Source organism: Crocuta crocuta, unplaced genomic scaffold (genome assembly GCF_008692635.1).
Source record: "Crocuta crocuta isolate KB4526 unplaced genomic scaffold, BGI_CrCroc_1.0 scaffold556, whole genome shotgun sequence".
In the NCBI taxonomy this organism is placed as follows: domain Eukaryota; kingdom Metazoa; phylum Chordata; class Mammalia; order Carnivora; family Hyaenidae; genus Crocuta; species Crocuta crocuta.
The window spans coordinates 2,276,958-2,290,244 of record NW_027527436.1 but is presented as its reverse complement, the minus strand read 5'-3'; the positions used below and the strand labels follow the sequence as shown (position 1 = coordinate 2,290,244).

At 38.4% G+C, this 13,287-nt stretch overlaps 1 protein-coding gene across 1 annotated transcript in view; it reads left to right on the top strand.

Annotated features, from left to right (window-relative positions):
* USH2A (usherin) overlaps nucleotides 1–13,287 on the top strand; it is a 717,315-nt gene that overhangs the window by 557,419 nt on the left and 146,609 nt on the right. Inside the window, exon 54 of the mRNA XM_077759473.1 lies at nucleotides 658–856. Within this exon, the coding sequence (XP_077615599.1) occupies nucleotides 658–856 (199 nt within the window). The remainder of the gene's footprint in view (nucleotides 1–657; nucleotides 857–13,287) is intronic.

Here is a 13,287-nt window from a genome sequence, read left to right as displayed (position 1 = left end):
GTTATGGTCCACACCGCCCTGGGACCGGTCTGTGCTGTTTTACGTAGGCACGGCTCCTGTCTGCCNTTCGGTAATGCTGAATGAGTCGCTGGTGGATTGATCCATTTTTCCTTCTGGACTCGGTTCTTTTTCTAGAACACTGGCACAGGCACTACCACGTCATCCTGGGTATGAGGAAGAATACAAAAAAAAAAATCTGCCCATTTATACTGTTCAAAGCATATTATATGCAAGCAAGTTCAGATGTGGGTTTTGCTTCATATTTACTGGTGCTTAAAATGTACAAAATCAGGCTGTTAAAATGCAAAGACACTGATGGGCCATATGGAAGAGAGTTATCAAGAGTTCTCTAGTAAGACAATCTGCCAGCCAGATTTTACTTGCTTCAACTGAGGGCTGCACTCCGCCGTCAAAATTGTTGTTGAACCTGTTGTGATAAATGGTAGTCTGAGACTTATGGAATGTATTCAAGGTCAGATTTCATTGTTTAAACAGGATGGGAGGAAAAGAATAAAATAAGGGGACTGTTTCTCCAAGCCCCTGCTAATGATATGCCAAGCCAGACAACAACATTTTAAAACAAAAGTGACATTCTCATTGATCAGAATACCTAGTGTAGTATTACCATAAATTGCTATTTAATTCCTGTGTTTTCAGGTAGTCGCAGCTACTAGCCAAGGGATTCCACAGATTGTCCAGCCACCGAGAGTCACGGCGCCCAGTCCGGAGGCTCTGCATTTGAGCTGGAGTGTCCCTGAGAAACCAAATGGCGTCATTAAAGAGTACCAGCTCAGGCAGGTTGGGAAAGGTCTCATCTACAGTGGCACCGCTGACGAGAGGCAGCATACGGTCACAGGTGAAAAAAAAAAGAGGAAAATCTACCGGAAGAGTCTGTCATTGTGGTTAGGGGGCCAAAGCGTCCCAGGGGTGTGCATTTGATGTATGAGGTCACTTCAAAAGGACGTGTTCTCTTGACATATGGTCAGGTCCCACTTATCCATGCTAATAGAAGAGCCCACACTGGCAGCAATAAGCCACAACAGCAGATAACTTCAGAAATAATTTATATTTGGCTTTGATATGCATTATGTGTAGGGTTTTTGCATCAGTATTAACTTTTTTTTTCTCAGACAAACGGTAAGATGCATTTTCATTCCCCAAGGATATCCTCATAGATAATGGGACTGGGATAGCCAAGAATGTACTGGAAAGCAGGGCGAAATCAGCCAGAGACGAGCATTTATCTACTGAGTGGGTAACTAATATACAGAATAGTTGACAGGTGACTGTTTGTGACAATTTGTTATTATGAACATTAATTAATGGTAAATGCATTATATTTATTGTTTGAGCATTTGTTATAATTAACCTTCATAATAATATAATAGTACAGTATAATAATGTCAGATAATTACTGGAAGTAATTATAATAATAATTAACATGTTTTGGTCTGAATGTCACTTCTGAAGAGAAGAGAAGCATCTCCTGACTTCCCCAGTCTAAGGAAGCTTCTCTAATATGCCTCCACATCACCTTGTCTTATTTTCATCATGGACCTCTCACTGCCTGAGAATATTTGGTTTTTATTTGCTTTTTATGTCTCCCCCTACTGGGATGTAGGCTCCAGGTTTGCAGAGATCTTCTCTACCTAGTTCAACGTGGTACTTCTGGCATCCGGAACAATCCTTGACATCGTTCATAGATGCTAAACAAATGTTTGGGGAATAAGTGAATTTCACATGTACCACTTGGCATGTACTGCAAACCTACAGGGGCAAGTGAATTCTTACTCCCATTTTACAGAAAAGGATAATTTGAGAGATTGCATCATTAGTTCATCCTTTGGGTCTGCTGAATCAGCACAAACAGTTGTATAAATTTAGACTCTGAGGACAAAGGCAAGAGATTACAAACTTCCTTTGCCCCCATTGTCAGAAGCTTCCCCCAAGGCCTCCTGAGTGAATGTTCTTCTTCCTTTGGAGCCCATACCTTGCAGGGAGCGTGGATACTAGAGATAATGAAACTCATAAAGAAATACAGAAAAGTCTGGAAGAGCATGCCTGAGTTTTCCTCAGAGGAGGAACCTGTTATACTACATAGGTGGAAAAATCAATTCATCATGATTTGCTCTTAATTCTACAATTCCCTGACATGCAAGCAGGCATTCGTTGACAGGCGTTTTCAACGAATTGACCACTCTTTTCCAGAAGTGCCATAAGCCTGCAGAAGGTACTTAATAAGTATTTGCAGATTAGCACATTGCAGTCCTTATCTGAAGACCCTGACCTAAATCAATGATAATGGAGATGGAAAAAAGTCCTCATCAACTCAGATTATTAAATTTATTTTGTATATCTTATTTCACTGAAAGTGAAAATGATTACCAATAGGCGAAATGCTGTTGTTTTACAAAATACAACTTTACATTTATATCATTCTTTATCATTTTAAAGAACCATTTCTATCTGAACACATTGGATTCCCATTATATCCCTATATGTGAGGGATGTTTTTAATATCCGCATTTAAAAGATGAGGAAGGAAAGTGACATACTCAGGGTGCCCAAGGCATTCCCTGCCTCTACCTAGAAGGAAATCAGAATATTGTTTCATTCTTTAGAAAAAACAAAACCAAAAAAAAAATAAATAAATAAACTGTTGCCCACTTGCTGTTTTCTAAATAGTACACGAAGTTTTCTAAAATAGGATTGCTGTTCTCAAGAAGCTCCCAGTAATAGGGGAAACTGAGGAGCTAAGAACTAATTGCAAGTACAGCATAAAGGATTCAACAGAACTCTAAAGAATGCAGTGGGGAAAAATCAAAGGAATGACTTGGAGTGGAAAATGAAATGTCAATTACAAAGTGTAGAAAGCCATTTAAGCTTTGTATCTGTAAAGGTTTCACAAAAAGCTGAGATACAGTGTTATAGAATGTTCTTCTCCCAGTATCTGTCCACTTAACTATCACCAGCTTTGAACTGAGAGCTGTAGTAGTTTACGTTTTTTTTAAACCAGCATTGACTTGCCAACAGACTAAACCCAAATGCAGTGTTCAAACCAACAGGATTGATAGCCTCATCAATTATAAAATAATTAGAAAGACTTTTCTTTAAAACACCTTCTCTCTACCAGTTCTTCCTTTCATTGTCATTTTTTTCTTTTTCTTTTTTTTTTTTTTTAATATTTTTATTTCTAGGAGAGTGAGAGAGAGAGACAGAGTGAGCAGGGGAGGGTCAGAGAGGGGGGGAGATACAGACTCTGAAATAGACTCCAGGCTCTGAGCTAGCAGTTAGCACAGAGCCTGACATGGGGCTCGAACCCACGAACCGCGAGATCATGACCTAAGCGAAAGTCGGACGCCTAACCGACTAAGCCACCCAGGCGCCCCTATTTCCACATTTAAAAAAAAANCGAAAGTCGGACGCTTAACCGACTAAGCCACCCAGGTGTCCCTCATTGTCATTTTTAATGAATATTTTCATGTCAGCGAGGATTCCATACACATAACTCGATGCAGAAGTTCTTACGATAAATGTTTTAAAGTTTTTCTATATGATTTTGCTTCCTATCAGATCATAAAATGAAAAGACGCCTTTAGAATTCATTCAGTTTGTCCCTCTGTAGCGTTTTGAATAGATTTAGAGAGTACTTCACTCGGATGAGCTAGCCCTACAGAGAAATGGTCTTTGTTGAATGAAGAAGTAAACTAGTTCAGCTAAACCTGACCATCTCCAGAGCCTCCTATATGCAGTTCCTGTGGGAGAGCAATGGTGCTGGCATTAGGTAATCTCAAACCTGAGGTCTGAGGTGTATACAGCGTTCATATGTCTTATCTGTCAAGAAAAAAAATTCAGTTCCATAGTTCACTGATACACGAAATTCACTATGGACGTATTTTATGATACGAATGACTGTTTTATTGAGTTTGTGGAACGAAGTAAAATAATCACATTTATTTTACATTGCATCCCAAATGTTTGATCAAAGAGCTGACTGTTCCCCCCTGGGATCAATGTTTTGATTTTCTCATCATTTCCAAAACGTTGGCATTTCCTAAGTTACAGTCACATGCTAATGAAGCTGTAGCGCAAGTTATTCTGGAGCCTGAAAATCTAGGTCCTTAGAAATGACAGAAGGGAAAGCAAGCACCTTGCCTCAGCCCCATTGTCTCTATGCTTATTTTTAATTACCTCAAAGCTTTAGAAACATGATCCCGTAAATGCTTTGTGGGAATAGTGGCGAATGCACTCATCGTGTGAAATCCATAAATTGCTTATAATCCTCTCAAGATGTTAAAAAAAGCATTAAGTAATTGAAGACAGGAAGTCCTCAGTTAATTATTTAGAGGTGTTATCAATGCTTTAAGTAAACTGAAGCATTTTCTGCTATCTCACTGAGCTGAATACCATAGGGACGAAGGAGGAACTGCCATCATCTTCTCATATTCGCTAATGCAAACAGCACATGGCAGCTTGTCAATAAAAGACCTTTTCATAGCATTTATTACTAAACAGGTCCACCGTCCTGCACAGAACAATTAGGATGTCAGTTACGGGCATTGTTTCTCTTCCGGTTACCATGGCTTTATGGGTGTCCTGCTCGTGTGGGCACTGGGGCAGAAGAGATGGAGAAAGGATTAACTAAATAATTAGGGCCACCAAGAACAAAATGAATTAATCATGTCCTCTTTAGCGGCAGATTTGATAAGGGCTTATGTGTCTCTTAACTTAGGGAGAAGTGTTTTCAAAATAATTTATTAAAAGCTGCTTATCATTGCATTTTACTTAAAAGGAAAGACCCACCAGCATTAAGTCAACAAGGAGAGAACAATTTGCCTCTCTTTTCTATCTCCTTAGGAGCTCATGAAAACCTCCTGTGCTAAAATAGCATGTGCCCCTAACAATGAAGGTTGTAGCCCACATGCACTACTAATGTACCGAAACCGATATCTTATACATCATTTCTGGGGGGAAAAAAAAAAAGGGAAACACACTTTGAGCATCAATATCACAAAATGTGGAAATTCTTTATAAGGGGATTTTACATTTGGATAACTCTGCTATGCATTTCCATAGTATCCAACACCTGGTTCTCAGGCGTTTATTATACTTTATTGCAATATCTTTTTTTTCTTGTCTTTATTCCTGAGCTAGTAGGTGAAGCTTTTTAAGGACGAGACAGTAGTCTTCTGTTTACACTTGTGTCATTTATACTGTGACGGGCATCTATCATAGCACTTAATGTATTAAGTAGTCAAAAATATTTGTTTAGTACGTATTAAATAGGCAACTAGTATCTGAATGTTTTTATTCCATTTGATTGAGTACAAAAATCAGACTGTCAGATACATCTAAATCTCAGGAAGTCATGGTTACATAATTTGCAGGGCCCAGGGCAAAATGACAATGTAGGGTCCTTTGTTCAAAAATCATTAAGATAACTCAACATCCAACAAACAAATAATCCAATTCAAAAGTGGGCAGAAAACGTGAACAGACGCTTCACCAAAGAAAACATACGGATGACCAAAGACACATGAAATTCATCATCAAGGAAACGAAAATCAAAACTACAATGAGATATCACCTCACACCTGTCAGAGGGGCTAAAATCAACAACACAACAAACAAGGGTTGGCAGGGGTGTGGAGATAAAGGACCCTCATGCACTGTTGGTGGGAATGCAAACTGGTGCAGCCACTGTGGAAAACAGTATGGAGGTTCCTCAAAAAACTAAAAACAGAGCTACCCTACAATCTGGTTATCGCACTATGGGGTATTTGTCCAAAAAATACAAAAACATTTCTTTAAAGTCTTACCTGCACCTCTATGTTTACTGCAGTATTATTTCCAATAGCCAAATTGTGGAGCAGCCTAAGTATCCATCAACAGATGAATGAATAAAGAAATGTGATTCACACACACACACACACACACACACACACACACAAACACAGGAATATTATACAGCCATAAAAATAAGAAATATTGCCATTAGCAACAATGTGGATGGAACTGAAGAGTATTATGCTAAGTGAAGTAAGTCAGAGAAGACAAATACCATATGATTTCACTCATATGTGCAATCTACAAAACAAAACAAATGAAAAAAGGGGGGAAAAAGAGAGACAAACTAAGGAACAGACCCTTAGTTATAGAAAACAAAATGGTGGTTGCCAGAGGGGCAAATTTGGGGTCTGGGTGAGCTAGATGAAGGGGATTAAGAGTACACTTGTCACAATGAGCACTGAGTAAGGTATAGAATTGCTGAATCACTATATTGTCCCCTGAAACTAATATAACACTGTATATTAATTATACTAGAATAAAAAGTAAAAAGTCAATAAAAATTGTTTTTGAGAAGAATATATTTTTCCAAAAAAATCATTAAAAATTTTTGAAACAGAACATGGGTCAAGCTCCAGACCCTCCTAGAAGCGCATGGAATCTTGGGTAACTATACAGGATCCACAACCAGGAAGCCAGCCTTGAGTTCTGGCAATCCAGATTTATTGGCAGCATGTTTCTTTAACAGAAACAGGAAGCCAGTGCAGACAGTGATCATGTCCTCAGAGCAGCTCCGGGAGCTCTCTTCTGTGGCTGTACGTACTGCTTTTCACTGCAGTTGCCCCAGACACTACCTGACCACTGAGCCCCACGCATCAGACCTACAAAAATAGATATGACCATTCATCTTATTTTCATTTTTCCAACTCTGAGGAAAACTTTGTGCCTGGATATTTGCAAAACAAAAAATCAATACTTTTGTATCACAGAACATCAACCACTTTTGTATACTTTTAAAAATCATTCTTATAGAAGAAGATTATAGCCAAACATTTATAGTCAACAGCTGCCTGGACATTAATATTTAAAGAAAATATTTTCCCCTAAAATCCCAGATATTTTCAGGTCCTTTGCCTGTGCAATCTTTGTTCCTGTTTTGTTCTAAGAATTCTAAATAACCTCTGCTCTCTCTGCAATATATGTTCTTGTTGAGTATTTGAGTAGCATCACACTTTGCTGCCTCCTGATGCCATACTTTGTTTCTAGAGAAGACTCTGCCTGAAAATGTACAGTAAAAGTGGCTTTGGTCTAGTATAGCAACAGACTCCAGAGAAGAAAAATATTTATCGAAAGGGTGTTATAAAATCAAAAGCAAGGGTCTTTTCTTGGACTATCTTAGTAATCGTTTTAATGTTGATCTGTATTTGGAAAGAGAGTTTGCCAAGAAGTAACTTATCTGGGAAGTGCTTCTTGGGATGAATTCTGATTAATAAGATATTGGGGAGAGGGGCCTAAACTATGGCCTGAAATTTCACACAAGATATAGACTTAAGAAACACTTAAGCTTGTAGGAAGTAGTCAGAAGCAAAAGTTGAGAGGTTATCTCATAGGCATTCGCTATGCAAGTGCCCCTTTGTTTTGATGTTTTGATGCCTAGTTCATGAGCTATCAACTGAATTCGTACCTTAAAGCATTGATACAGGAAACAGACCAGTCCAATGGCTCACAAATGGGCAAGTAACTGGCTTGACTAAGTGGGATGCGTGGCTCCTAACATGGTGGTGGGTGGTACTATCATGAAAAGGGGACTCTCACATGTGGGCTCCTGACACATTTCTTATTCAAATTTTATAAAACAATCATAACGTAAATGCATGTTAGATGTCTCTAAAGCAATTCCACAATACTTTGGTGTTTCAGTTTTTTTAATATAATTTTTTTTTACAAATAGTTTNTCGCACTCACGTTAGAAGGCTCTCTCAGTGGATTCTGCGTCCTTTTTCTCCCAATCTCTCAGGTTTTGTAAGGTTTCCAATGGCTTCAGATCTTTTCTGTGTGATGTATGGGCGCGAGTGCAAGTACGGAGCTCCTTACTTCTCCGCCATCTTGCCCCCTCTCCCTTAATATAATTTTTTTAATATTTATTTATTTCTGAGAGATCGAGAGAGATAGCGTGAGCAGGGGAGGGTCAGAGAGAGAGGGAGACACAGAATCTGAAGCAGGCTTCAGGCTCTGAGCTGGCTGTCAGCACAGAGCCCGACGCAGGGCTGGAACCCATGAACTGTGAGATCATGACCTGAGCTGAAGTCAGATGCTTAACCTACTGAGCCCCCCAGGTACCCCTGTTTCAGTTTTAAACATCCAAATTTTCACATAGAATTATTAACTTAAAGTGGAATCCTGCTATCATTCTATCAGTCACAACCAAGGTTGCAAGTGGGTGCTGGAAGTTCCTGGGAATCTCCATGAACAGAAATGCTCTGGAGGTGATCACTTGGTGAGATCCAAGGCAGATAAGAGCAGAAAGGAGCATTTCACAGCAGCAAGGTTGAATGCGGATTCCTGTGGGCTGTGGCCAAACATCCAATTTGGGTGAACTGGTGCAAATTGTTTCTTGCCCAAAAGGTGTACAATATCTGATAACCAACCATGTAGCACAAAGGTTTTAAAGAAACCAAGATTCTTAGCCCTTAAACTAATCACCAACTAAATTGGTTGAGGAATGTGCAGAATTACATATTTTGTAGGATTATTTGGTAATTGTTTAGAAAATAGCAGATGACATTGTGGAATAGCCTGATGAATGCTTTAAGTAGTACTTGCTATCTGAAATTGTAATGGACAAAATGGCTTTTCCTGACTATTTATCTGGAGATTAAAAATTAGAAACAAGTTGTTATTTATAAAGTATATCAAATGTCAGGGCACCTGGGTGGCTCAGTCAGTGAAACATACAACTCTTGGTTTTGGCTCAGTTCATGATCTCACTATTTCATGGGTTGAATCCCCACATGGGGCTATGCGCTGGCAGCGTGGAGCCTACTTGGGACTCTCTCTGTCTTTCTCTCTCACCCTCCCTCTCTGCCTTTCCCCCATTCACACTGTATTTCTCTCAAGATAAACTTTTTTTAAAAAGTGTATCAGATGTAACTGACATTGATACAGGCATCGGTTCTGTTTTCTAAATCACATTTTTATGATTCATAGGTAGACTTTTGGCAATCCATTTTAACACACATTTACTCTTGAACGTAATGTTACTTCAAAGTGTAATTATAATGAGTTTTGTTATAGTATGCTTCTTTCCTTTAAAAGGGAACGTGATTCCCTGTAGGGAGATTCCGGTAATTTGCAGCCACCATAATCTCCACTACACTGAAATGTTAAATGCTTGGCTTTTCTCCATACATTTGCCTTTCTCTTCTCTACAACTACTATTGCCTGCTCTTTTAATTCAATCCTGAGCTCTTGAATGATGTTTTCTTTTCTCCTTCGACTCTTGGACTTCAGGATTAAGTTACAGTCAGAATGGTTCCTTTGAGACATCTCTTTATTTCCCTCTTCTCATCCTGATCAATTCACGAGTCGTTTTCAGTTGGTGTGCCCTTTTCATTGCCTGTTACTAATATTTCATATATATCGCATTGTAAGGACTACCAATAGAGACTTACTTAAAATGGCAGCAAATTCCAGTTGAAATGTGTTGATTTTATTGAGTTTTACAGAGTTATATATATGATAGGTCATCCAGTTCATATAAATCATTTATACCTGATGACAGTCGATGCTTTCCATACAGATTATCTGAACTAAGCATGTTAGTAAGTTAGTCCTCTGACAATATGAAAAATCCAAGACCTAAGAAATAAGATGTAGACAATTATGGATTCAGATATTGCCTTCCCTCGAGGTAGCCTGTAGCCCAGTTAAGCAGTCTAAACCATCATGCCCATAGTTTAGAGTTATGGAAACTGAGGCGCCTAGAGTTCAGAAAACTGACCCATGACAGTGTTAATAAGTAGGTAAAGGATTAGAACCAAAAATACTCTTAACTTCACATGCTTCTCTCCTAACAGCAAGGCTACACTCCTTCAGTACATGAAGTATAGATATATTCAAAATGGAAATATTTAAATATAATTCCCACTTGGAGATGTGTATATAGGTATATATACACTGAAAGTTTCATTGGGCTTTGAGCTACTTATATCATCAATTTACTTATGTCTCGGAAGCCTGACCCTGTTGCTCTGGCCCACACTTCTCAACCCAGATGCTTAGACTTCTGACTTCACCTAAGCTTATCTCTGTAATAATAAATGAGTTCCTCTGACTCTCTATACTTGAGTTCCCTTACTTATTAAAGGAGCAAATAGTTGCAGTGACTGAGGCAGTTTAGTGAGGGTTTTTATTATGTTAATAGGAAGTCACAGGAGAAGGCCTGCAAGTGGTGTTCAGTAACTTTCAGCTAGGATGTCATTCAGGTAACTGAGTAATCAACTTCCTTAAAAATACTCCATTTCTTATAAAATAAATTTCATTAATGCACAGAGTCCAGTGAAAGGAGTAAAAATGGAATGACAAAATCCTTTGAGTTTTGTTTTTTGTTTTATAGGTTTTTTTTTTTACTGACTTGATGTTTGAACTAAATGTTTTCAACATATTTCTTTCATTTTAAGAATGATTGTAATGCTTTCTACTCTACCACTTTTACATCTTTCGCATACTGTTTCATCTTCAAAATTGTTGGCAAATTTCAGTGTGCTTGGCTGCAGCTCTTATGCGATGGGGAGGCACGGGACTTGGTGTTAAAGTTGTGGCTTTGTCTGCATCCCAACCTGATGGCTCCATTCACTGTATGAACATTTGGTTCTCTGAGCCTCAGTATTTTCTTACCTGTGAGGCAGGAATAATTATTCCTGTTCCGGTGATATTCAAGGTGAAACCTCTTCACCTTTTCATCAACCCTTTTCATGTTGCTGCTAATTCTGTCTTCCAGAATCTTGTAACTATTTCTAACATGTGTAGGGTAATCACAGCTGCTTATGGTCCCCTTGTGTAACATACAAGAATCTGAACCTGTGTGCCCATGTGACATTATTAGTAATTATAATATTAATATCATTTAGAACTCTTTTTCATGTAAGTTATGGAAAACTCAGTTCAAGCAGGCTTAGCAAATGGGCATTAACTGGCTCATGTAAGTAAAAAATCAGATGTAGACTCAAAGCTATGAGATGATGTTTCCAAGACCCAATTTCTTTTCACCTCTAAGTTCTTGTCCATTCTCAAGGCCCCTTGTAGTGGACAAAGAACTACCAGCAGTAAAAATGAAAGTTTGAGTTCAAGGCCTACCTTCCATTAGCCTAAATGAGATCGTACAGTCAATTCTGAGCAGCTAACATTGCAAAAGGAATGTGGAACTGTGTCCAGAAGTAGTCAATCCATGTGGAGACAATCCTAAACAAAGCACAAAGACATAATAGCCAAAAGACTGGTTTCCACAAGGAAAACTTGAGTTCTGTTATAAAAGGAAGTGTGTGTGTACTCTGGAAGGTAAACATAGCAGATGTAGTGTTGCATGACACAGGCTGGCAAATGTGAGTTGAAATGAGCCAAATATTTCTACCTATGTTCCATATGACTCTTTAAATTGGCCACCATACTCCTATTTCAGGGCTAGACACAATCCTTGAGGACAAACCACTAGTGAATTAGATTAAGCCCATTGTCCTTCACTTAAGGTCCCATACCTCCCGCTCTTGTCTTCCTTGCTCTTCCATCTTTGTTTCCTTTCCCTAGTCCCTCACATCCACTCCTCTTGAATGCTGATGTCTTTAAACTCCTCTGACTTCCCAAAGTAGGCTCTCTACCCAGTGCTCAGTTCTACATCTTCCTCCCCTTGATTCCGGTACTCCAGTAGCTTCAAAGGATTCCTCCACTGGACAATGCCTCATGCTCTGCAAGGCCAACCCACACCATCCAATTTAAACACCTGTAACAGACTCCTCTGGCACACCTTCCATAATCTACCAAAAACTCCTAACGAGCTAGCTACTCCATTGTTATAGTGTCTTCTAGTGTTCCTGGCTATATATAAACTGAATACCACTCAGCTCAGCTCAGAAAGATTCTGTGGAGAAAAGACAATTTCTATTTTTATATACATCAATTTTCTTTTTAGCTACTCTCCTTTTGCAAATATCCTAAAATACAAAATGAAGAGGAGAATTGGGTCTTATTTTGGGGGCATTTTGTATATTTGTTTGTTTTTGTTTTATAAGAAAATTCCAGAGAAAGATCAAGTATTGCTTCACTTTTGCCAGCCATACTTAGTCTGGCATTCAGAAAGAAACTCTAGAAAATATTTATTGTTTACACATTACATTAATTTTTGTATTATTTTAATGATATTCTGCAACTAGAAAAGGATTGCCTACACAATAAAGTAGATGTTGTGAGCAGAGATACTCATGAAATTATGAAGAAAGATCTGTTTGGTCAGGTCACACTTTGGATGGACATTATGAACATGATAGCCTTACATTCTTATGGAGCACTTTTATGGGTTTTGTGTTCTTTAAACAGTATTTAACAAACAGCAAACACCTACAACTGGAAAAAATGTAACAAAAACACAAATACTCAGAGACATAAATCTTACTCTCAAAGGGCTTACATTCTGAATGAGAAAGTAAGATATTCAGACGAAATGGTGTTACACGAGTCAAGACTCCTTTTTTTAGTAGCAAGAGTAAAGAGGGAAAGCATCATCAGGCTAAGTCAGTCCGCCCCTGCGGTCTCTGACCTTCATTCTTAGATGATTCCTCCCTTTTTCTTTTGATCTCTCTCTTTTATAATCTTTAGCATTTTCCCAAAAGCTTTTATCAAACATATATGGCTTTAGTATGGCTTAGATCTTTCATCACATTTCTTATCTATAAATCAGGTAAATATCAAAATTATGTAAATCCCCCATGGCAACCAAATAGAAGATTACAATCAAATAAGCATCTGAATCTTATCACTAAATTGATGTGGAAACACAAAGGGCTTTGAAGCTGAATCCTGGAGCAGCTCCAGCCACAGAACATTATTCCTTTAGCAGAGAACCCAGACTATTGCTCTAATTCTAAATGAACCAGCTAATTTTTTCATTTGTTTGACCAGCACCTACTTTGTGCCTGCGATTATTTGAAAGATACAGTGATATCTTTTAGACATAGTATCTTTTAGTGCTATTTTGGAGCTTATGTCCCAGAGGGGGAGACAAACGATAAATAAACAGATGTAGTAAAACATCAGATAATGTGGAGGACTATGGAAGAAGGAAGTAATTTGAGGGAATATGAAGAGCTGGATGTAGTGTGTAGATAGAGAGGTCAAAATCTTTTAAAATGTAGCATTTGAGGAGAAATCTACATAAAGCAAAAGAGTGACACATGAATGTCTCTGGAAAAAGTCACCCCACCAAATATTTAAAATATGTAAAAATGTAGT